The 9,448-nt window shown below is 46.4% G+C and overlaps 1 protein-coding gene across 1 annotated transcript; it reads right to left on the bottom strand.

Moving 5' to 3' along the window:
- Positions 1-2,106: 2,106 nt before the first annotated feature.
- On the bottom strand, positions 2,107-8,844 carry MYCBPAP (MYCBP associated protein; the record flags this gene model as incomplete). The annotated part of the gene is given in 11 exon segments (XM_029084726.1): positions 2,107-2,203; positions 2,689-2,870; positions 3,109-3,237; positions 3,735-3,850; positions 4,591-4,721; positions 5,546-5,842; positions 6,022-6,168; positions 6,769-6,956; positions 7,478-7,667; positions 8,016-8,124; positions 8,786-8,844. Coding segments are annotated over 11 exon segments (1,645 nt in total), but the record flags the coding sequence as incomplete, so codon positions are not given.
- Between the last annotated feature and the right edge of the window lie 604 nt (positions 8,845-9,448).

The raw sequence follows: 9,448 nt of genomic DNA, 5'->3' as shown, positions 1-9,448 counted from the left end.
ACTTCCACAAATCAATGCAAAGGGGGGCGGGGGAAAAAAAAAAAAAAAAAAAAAAAAAGCAGTTGGCTGGGAGAAAGCTGCGGCAGCCAAACAGCAGAGCAGTGCACTTGTTGGCCCAGCACATCCCTTCCTGTGCGCTGCTTGGACCTTGTCCCTTCAGGACAATCTTGGCCAAGGCTGTAAGAGGCACTGGCAATATTTATGACCAAAAAACCAGACTATTCACAGCATTCAGGTTTGTTCTCCTTTGCAGAATTTCTTACACCACCCACCCTGTGCCACCAGGCTCCTCCTGTGGCAGGGAAGGAGAGACCAGCGCTGGACATTCTTCCATAGCACATGACTGACGTGAAACTCCCCTCTACCTGTTTTCCCATTAACAAGCTTTCCTGTGAGCAGAGGTACGTGTGGAGCCTGGTTTCTACAGGCTGGACTGGAGGCGTGGATCTTGTGAACAAGCTTTGCTATCTTGTAAGATGAGGCTTCCAAATAAAAGTATTCCTGCCTTTGAGACAATCACGTTGCCTCTATAATGTGCAGACTCCCCCTTGTCTAGAAACAGATGGCTTGAGCTGTTTGAGTTGGGCAGATTCACAAGCTGATAATCATCTCCAGGGAGGCAGGAGCTATTGTCAGAGCCTGTGAGACACACCCCAACTTCAGGCCTTTTTCCTCCTAATTCTCAAAATGTTGCTGAAATTGCCCAGGAGTGCTGGGCAGAGACATTCCCTTTGTGGGTCCATGCCCACAAAGCCAAAAGAGGTTCCTGGCTTCCAGAGAAGCCAAAGTGCTTCCCCACACCCTGCTAAGAGAAAGCATCTCGAAACATGAAGGGCCTCACCTGGCCAGCAAAACTTTGCCATGGGAGACAAGGAAAGAATATGTCCTCTCCCCAGAAACAGCACACAAGTTGAAATGAGAAAGCAAAAGAAACCCATGCTGCAGAAGGAGGAGTTACTTTACACTACGTGCGGCTCCCATGTCAAAGAGCACGTGCCTGAGGCACACACGCCTGGTGCAACGGCGCAGCGACGTACGGAATCTGCAACGGCGACACTCGGCGCGGATATGCATCTGCTGCCTAAGAACTCTGAAGGTATCACAAACCTCAATGAATAATCTACACTGATGTCATTTCTCTACAGGGCCAAAGCCCCTCCGGGGAACGCTGTCCAGCTGCTTTAGCAGGAAGGCAGCACTTTACTCACGTACGCCAGGTCTCTTTTGATGCCTGCTCAAGAGACACCCTCCCTTGGAAACTTGTTCCGACCCAAGCCCAGCTGCAGAGCATGCGACACTCAGAGTTGGGATGCTTCCACAAAAAACTCCATTCCAGCCACGAGGCAAAAGGAAACCCAGACAGAAAGCGGTGATCAGCCCAGACACACACGCAGGCTGACAGCGTCACGATGGGTGGCTCTAACACGAGGCCCAACCATGCTCTCAGCATTTATGGCATGAATTTCACTCATTTTAATTCAAGAGTGATTAGTCTTGGAAGGAAGCAAGTAAGAGCTGGCTCAGAATGGGGCATGGGCACATTGAGCTGCATGGAAAGAATTGGCAAGATCAGCATAAGAAATAAACTCACGTGTGCAAAACCAGGCAGGGTGGCACAGCACTTGGGCCAGTGCCTTCTCACCTCAGAGAACCTCAAGAGGAGACTGGACAAGCAGTCAAGAATACCATCAAAAATAGGATGGATTCTTCTTAGTTACTGTCATGGTACTTGGTCTTATGAGTACAAGGGACACTCTCTGCTCACTCACCTGCTAGCCAAGCAAGATCGAGAAACAAAGAATAAGACATATCTCATGTTGACTGGCACTTTTAAATTCACCTTCCTTAGCAGAAATGCCAGTATTTTCTAGTCTGAACAGTTTCTGAGGCAGTGATATTTCTTGGCTTGTCTCTTTTTGGCAAGAGATCATCTGTAGAAGTAACAGATGATCTAGCAGCAGTCTTGCATCACAGCATGGCAGAAAAGAGGCATCCCACTATTTGTAATCGCTGCATCACTTCAGAAAGAAGAAGAATCTACACTTGATCTGTTTAAATGCGGTTATATTTTTTATTTTTTTTTAAATTAAGTTTGTTTCCAGTTACAAAGGGCTTCACTCTCCCACTTAAGAGCACCTTATTCCTTGAGGTCCTCAAACAAAACAACCATTCTGTTCACCATGGATTTCAGCAGCCCATAAACCTGCAGCAGAAATTAAGAGAAGATAGTTGCAGTGAAAACACATTAAGAAATCCTGATGACAAGACCAACAGACAGAGAGATGGTTCCTCATGCAGGAGCACATTAATGTACGGGCACGCACACAACCACATGAAAGTGGCTGCCTGCTAACAGAGCCTAGCTCTAGTAATAACATTTCTGCCTATGAAGTGTGTTTAACATTATCTGAGATACAATTAATTCTTCTGATCCCTCAAGAGTCCGCAAGCATGCTAAAGACATCCCAGATAGAAATCCCGCATGTGGCTATGTGATGGCTGGATTTACCTTAACAAATTCCAGGCTGGAATAAAGAACCTCTTACTCTGTATTTCTCACCTTGCTACAGATTTGCTGACATAATCTTTGTCAGTTTTCCGAGTTTACCTCTCCACCTAAGCCTCACTGTAAGTTACAAGTAAAGAACAAAAACAAGAAACAAAGACACAAGCTCTAGTCAGACTCACTCCAATATAAAGTTTTTCCTGGTATTGCCGAAACAAAACAGGGTCCACCTGCTCCTCAGGAGATCCTGCTCTATCTGTAGTTACAGCTTCCACAGCCTCTGCTCCCTCTTCCACCTCCTGCAATGAAGTGGAAGATTTCAGCTTTTTCTCATCTTTTACCTTTCTGCTGCTTGGATGTTCCTATTCAGGGACAGACACACAAAAAAAACCCAATCAACCAACTCCCAAACAAACAAACAAAAAAACCCAACTGAACAAAAACCATTTAAAAACTGTTGCAAGATTCACCTCCCAGAAGCAGCACCTCTTTCACCGGATTGGAAATCAGCTCAAACTCAGGATACAGAACCTCAGAATGGACCAAGCTGTCCCAGCACTTGGGTTTCAGCAGGCATCCCAATACACACCTTTTTCTCTTTCCTTTTTCTTTCCCTGCTGTCTCTGTTGTTCTTTTTTCACCTTCTTCATCCTTAACACTCGATGACCTCTCTTCTTTCCTAATGGTGATTCTGTCTCCTTTTCCTTCTTTTATCGGCTGCGTTACTTCCCCTACAAAAGAAAGAATGTCAGTTACCCCAAAGCCATAATTGGCATCCAGCAAGACAAGCCCACTGCACTCACGCAGTGGAAGTGTATTACTTTTGCAATGTCTTTTCCTCTTTTTATTAATCTGAGCTGTACTGCACTGCAAAACAATACCTTGAAGAGCACTTTGTCTAACTAAGGAATGAACAGGTCTCAGGCGCGTATGGGAACAAGCCTGTAAAACAGCTAATAGTGAGACAGGGTTTTCTGGGTTAGTCTGTGTGAAAGCCATGGCTACATCTGGCTAAATTAAAAGGCTTATTTGTGTGGTGGTTTTTTTAATGACACTAAACCACAGATCACAATTAGTATCGTATATTCTGCCAATTTTTCTGATGCATTTTGTTATAAAAGCTTTGAGGGGAAAGGGCTCAAGTTGCCATTTCAGTTGCAATTTAGCACATTTTATGGATTTCCAACGCTCCACAGAAACTGGTTGCTGGGCTAAAACTTCCATTTACCTGTTTCCTCTGGAACATCATCTGCATAGGTGTTATTCTCAGGCAAGCCGAGCAGGGATCTCAGCCTCATGGAGTGACTCACCATATTATCAATTGTTTCACGCCACAGCTGGAGACTGAGAAAAGAATCAGAATCAGAAGGGAGACAAGTACAGCAACAGCCACCTTGTTCTACCCTGTGCCCAGGAGCGCAGGCACTCGACAGCTGAGAGCTGTCCTGTCCAACTACACCAATAAAATAGCACCCACCACCTAAAAATCTGTGCAGAGGGATGCTAAGTTACTTTCCTCACATTTCAGCCCTCTGAGGTCTCAGTGGTTTGCAAACCAATGGGCTCATATGGACCCATAAATATTACTGTGAAACTAGAGCTCCTGCTCTTCAACATGAGCCATGTTGGTTAAATCAGCATCGACCTGCTCTCTGTGTTTACCCAGAGGAACCTGCACCCTTCTAATTGAGATGTAACTAGGAGCTGTTGATTTGTTTACAGTCTGAGAGCCTGAGTAAAGAACAGAGAGACTGTATGATGAAGGATAGAGTTATCTGAGTAAAAAGGTACAGGAAATTACCCAAAGGTTTCATAAACACAGACTAGAACAACATTGCCAGAAATTATCTTGTATAGTCCCCAAAATTACATTAATTTCATATTCTAAACTTATCTCCATAGGAAAAAAAAAAGGAATTTGGGTCCTAGACAGCTGCTACAATTAATCTGTAAAAGAGTGTAAGGATGCCTTCTAGACCTCATATAATTATCTGCTCTCTGAATCACAAAGCTTGCAACAGAGCTGACTGAGGCTGCTGATCACACGATGCATTTACAAGCTTTATCTTGCAAAGGTAACGCACCAGATGCGATAGGAAAGGGTTGAATGGTCTGACTGAGTTGGCCTCGGTTCAACAAGCAGCTCCAGCGCTGCCTTATTGAGCTGGGCCAGTGCTTCTTCTCGCTGCTCCTCCCTGGGGATCGACTTTATAGCCTGATGTGAGAAAAAACACAGGGTCCATGGAGTGAGCAATTCTTCTCAGTCCCCATTCCCAGTCCGTGGACCCTGAGCTCAATGGAGCGCACCACGGCTCTCTTCCTGGACACCAGCCTGAAACCAGGTTGCACTGGGCACTCAGGCACCCTGCTGCGCCCTCCTATACGCCTGGGATTTAGCAACCCTAGATCTGGGGAGCAATCCCAGACCTCCCCAGTTAGATTCACACTAAGCCCCTCTGCAACATCACAGGTGTGCTGGAGAACAGGGATTCCAGTGACCTAGAAGGCCCCAAACTAAAGATTACTTATAAAAGCAGCAGAGAGGCTTCCAAGAGAGCACTACAGGAAAAGTGTGCTGACAGAACCCAAACCACTCTTGCTTTAATCTAGGGAGGTCTGTACTTCATCCGCAGCCTGTTCTGACCACCCCCCTCAGTGCTCTGATGAATAGGAAGGACTCTCCGAGGAGCCAAGCCCTTGGGGAAGCCACAGGAGGCTGTAGGATTAGCCTGCCCCCCTCCTTCAGTCCTGGGATGATAGAAAGCTAATGGGGGAAGAGCTTAAAATATCTATGACATTGTGTGGTTCTCTTTTCTTCTTCACACAACAGCCCTTAAAGTCCCTCTTGGGAATCTCTTTACAAGAGCAATGAGGGTGTGGTCAGCAGAGCTGAAGTGCTTTCCTGCCACACACATCATAAATCGTCTCTAACCCACAGCACACTGGAAGCAGAGCTTTGGGTGGGCTCACACTGGGGTAGGCCAGGCTGCTTGTAGGGGAATGAAAACACCATCAGCTTGTTATAGCACTAAGGGGAACAGGGGGGATCACCTGCTTAAAGTCCACCAAGGAAAGGTTCCATCCTGAGGGGCCTAGGTCTTCCTCCTTCACAATCACTGTTTGACTTGGAGCCTCCTCTAGTGTGTTCTTCCGACCTGGGACCTCTGTGGTGCTGCTCTGAGCAGAGAGAGCCTCTGAGGCACTCTCCTGGCACTGGGTGTCCTCTGCAGTGCTCTTCAGGCCCGAGGGCACTTTCTCCTCAAAGGCTGAAGGAACAGTCATGTGCTGTCTCCATAGGTCATGCAGCTGCTTTACCACTCCATGCTGATAAAAGAACTGTGATAACGGGGAAAAGGTAAACAGTGAAATGAGCTATGCTTTTCCTCCACAAACCTCAGTGCTAAAGCTACCCTGGCAGACTATGCCAGCCTCCAGGAACCCAGGGATGAACCAGCCCCATGGGTCTTCCCCTCCCTGCCATTTCACCTCTCTAGCCATCAAATAGCAAACATTACCCCAGGATTCTTCTTCTGGAACAACTCTTCCTCTGTGATAGGGGCACCCATGGGAGACGGGGTGCACTCTGGGACCCGAAGTTCTTCCAGGTGTTTCTTCAGAATATCCTCTACTACAGCAACACGTTCTTTAGCAGCCAGGTCCATCTGAGGCACCACAATAAGAACAACATGTGTGAGCCCCTGTTCCACATATGGACACACAAACAAATTCACACCCCCGCTAGTAACCACATGTATATATATATATATAACCACATATATAACCACATTATACAGGGCTTCAAGGACAAAAATAACCACACATCCCACTAAGCAGAGCAATACTTACAACAGTTTTTCAAACAAACCCTACAAATCCCCCCATACTGTACTTTTGAAAACACAGTGTAATTTTCAGTGTATACTTAAACTGGTATCATAGCATATGACACATAATTCCATCCCCACTAAGTAACTAGTGAAATTCATTAGCAACAGAAAATTAATTCTTTAAAGGACCAACATGAAGAGTTTAAGAGACACAATCATGTCTTTATTAACAATATTACAAGAGACTGCAGAGTTCTTCCGTTTTATTTAGCAAGCTTGCTCAAGTAGGTACAGATGTTCTGTAAATAAATAGTCATCTCGCTCTCAGCCATAATCACACAGCAATAAAAATACCATGTCATCCACTCCCACCCTTATCCTCTATTTGCATATTAAGTGCAAAGCTCACAGTTACCCAGTTACATGCTTGGTTACCTCCAGTTTCTTTCTGACGTCAGCCAATTTATCCTCGTACACAGCCATTCCCCAAAAGGTCACCTGCAGCAGAGCTCCTCCTAATAACAGAGGATGTGTCCTAAATTCCCAGGATTCACTGAAAATGCCTGTTCTCTCTGACTTGAAAATAACGGAAAACTTCCTAGTTTCTCCAGGCAAAATTACACCTGAAATAAGAGAGAAAAACGCATCAGACTGAAAGAAGCCACCTGCTTAACTTGACCCTTTTCCAACCCCACCCCAAGCGTCCTTATCTCTGTTTGTTCTTTCCCCACAGCTTAGCTGGTTATCACACTTCATCCACTTATTTTTCTCCTTCCAGATTTACTCCCAGTCACCCTGTTACTGAATTGGTGTTGTTTCCACTGCATGCTCCTTTTGCAGTAAGCTCAGTACTCCCTCTGGCAGATTGTGCCCAGTTTGCCATCAGAAAATGATTCACTTGTCAATATTCCACCCATTTACGTTCAGAGTAGGAACAATCTCCTCTCCTTTAAGTTCTGTGAAAGGGATCTGCCTCACACACCTCCTTTGGCGTGAGTCAGCTCTGACGCCCAGGGTAGCTTCTAAGGAGAATCACCCAAGAGGTTTGCTCTGCCATTAAGTGAGACTCCGCATTTCAGGTAACTCCTGAACACGTGCTCTCTGGTCTATGGACAAAGGTCTCAAAGACCAGCAGCTCTCATACCTGATCTGATATCAAAGTAAAAACACGGCATCCTTATCCTCTCCGTTTGTCTGGAGGGAATCTGCAGGGGAAGCCTCATCCAGTCGTACCAGATGGCAGTTGTGCCGTCATTGCTCACCGTCAGGGACTTCTCAGCTTTCTTACCAGTCAAAGCCTCAAAGGAGAGCCGGGTAGCAATGCCAATTTCATTCTACAAGGATGAGGAAAAAACCAAAGATAACAATTTCTACTCTATCTGGTAGGATTTCTCTTGCCCCAAGTCATACCACAAGTAAGGGGTTAAGCCTTGGTAGGAGAACTTGTAAGGCAGGTCCAGTCAAGTGGCCATTACACAGAGAGCCTGGGAATCTGAGCTTCACACCACAGAGAGAGCAATCGCTTCTGGCTTTAGATCTCTCTGGAGCAAACTCAGAGATACTCTATTATGCTCAGAATCAATCCATTCTTCTCTGGCCTGGGAGTGACACACGTTGTACAGCTGTGACTTGGGAACTCAAGCAGGCTTAGCCTGACTAAACAATGAAGAGCACAAAATTACCCTGTGAGAAGTGGTGCCCTCGATCCAACGAGCAGGCTGGCCACAGAAATTCAAAGATGGACCCCGAACTGCTTCTGGAACCACATCAGGGTAGTCCTGTACGGGGTCACTGCTGAAGAAAACAAGAACCAGCATTTCCATGGAGTGAAATTCACTTTCAAAGAGGGGAGAACCAGGGCTGATTTACAAGACCCTATAAGAAGTAATCCTGACTAATGCTTTTCCACATGGTCATCTCTTTAGGGACAGAGCCCTGCAGATGGGGTCAACTTCAGCTGGCAACTTGTCACCATCAAAGAGGACAGGGCAGCCAGAACATTCAAGAACAATACCTGCCTAAGGAAGGCTGAGGGTACATGACTGAATAAGAAGATGCCCCCGGGTTGTGCCCGTTACAGATGGACAGGATGGGGAAAAAAGGGAAATCAATGATGGAAGCGGAAGGCTGGAAAAAGACAACCACATCGAGGCAAGTTAGAGTGGAATCCCCACCCTGCCTAATGTAAGCTCTGCAGCCACACAGAGGGAAGACTGGAGGAAGGGCCTCAAAAAAACCCCTTTTCTCTGGTATTTGCTCCTCAGGCACGAGGCCCCAAGGCACAAGGGAACTGCTTGTTTCCTAAATCTAGTGACTTTAATATTAGAGCATGCCTTTTATGGTGCCCCAGTGGAGAGTTCTCTGTGTCCTGGATGAGGACAGTTAAGGGTGCCCTTACAGACTGACAGTACATACCCTAAATTCTTTATTTCTGCCATGAAGTAAAACTTACAGGGTCTCAGACTCTCCTGAAGCGGAGGAACATGGAAAAGGCTGAGGCTCTTCTGCCATTGTTGAGGATGATGGTTCACGTATCTTTTCCTTCTTGTCTGAAAAACAGATGAAGAGACCTCCTCTTCAGTCCTTCCAGGAAACCTCATTTTCCTCTTTCAGCCTGCTTATTAATTTCCAGCTGAACTATGGGGAGGGCATTTCAGGTTGCACAGAACAATTAAATTCAGCATCCCTTAGAAATGGAAAGCCAAACTCTGAGAAGCTACAAGGATCAAAGTAGGTCACTAGGATTCAACTGTCTCACACTTTCTTGCAGAGGAGGGACAACAGAGGAGATAAATAAAGCCCGTGCTTCTACCCGGTAGAAGAACTCCTGGAAAGTTTCCTACTCCATATACAAGCAACACAACCCACACAGAGCAAGCCATTGGGTTGTCAGAAGCTCCTAAATCACAAAAGAGCTCTGAAATAGCGAAACCCCTGTGGGGCTGGGTACGGGGCAGTGCCCCCCGGCACAGCCCGCTGCAGCTGAGGCAAAGCCACCGGGGATTTGATCCCCCCTCACCCTGAACCCGGAGGTGGCTCCGGCTGGGACTGGCTCCTGGAGCCTGCGCCACTGCGGGGCCTTCCAGAGAAAATGAGTAATAAAGAAACAGAGAGA

Source organism: Antrostomus carolinensis, unplaced genomic scaffold, assembly GCF_000700745.2.
Source record: "Antrostomus carolinensis isolate BGI_N321 unplaced genomic scaffold, ASM70074v2 scaffold34504, whole genome shotgun sequence".
Lineage (NCBI taxonomy): Eukaryota > Metazoa > Chordata > Aves > Caprimulgiformes > Caprimulgidae > Antrostomus > Antrostomus carolinensis.
The sequence above is the reverse complement of the archived record's forward strand: the minus strand, read 5'-3'. Positions and strand labels throughout refer to the sequence as shown.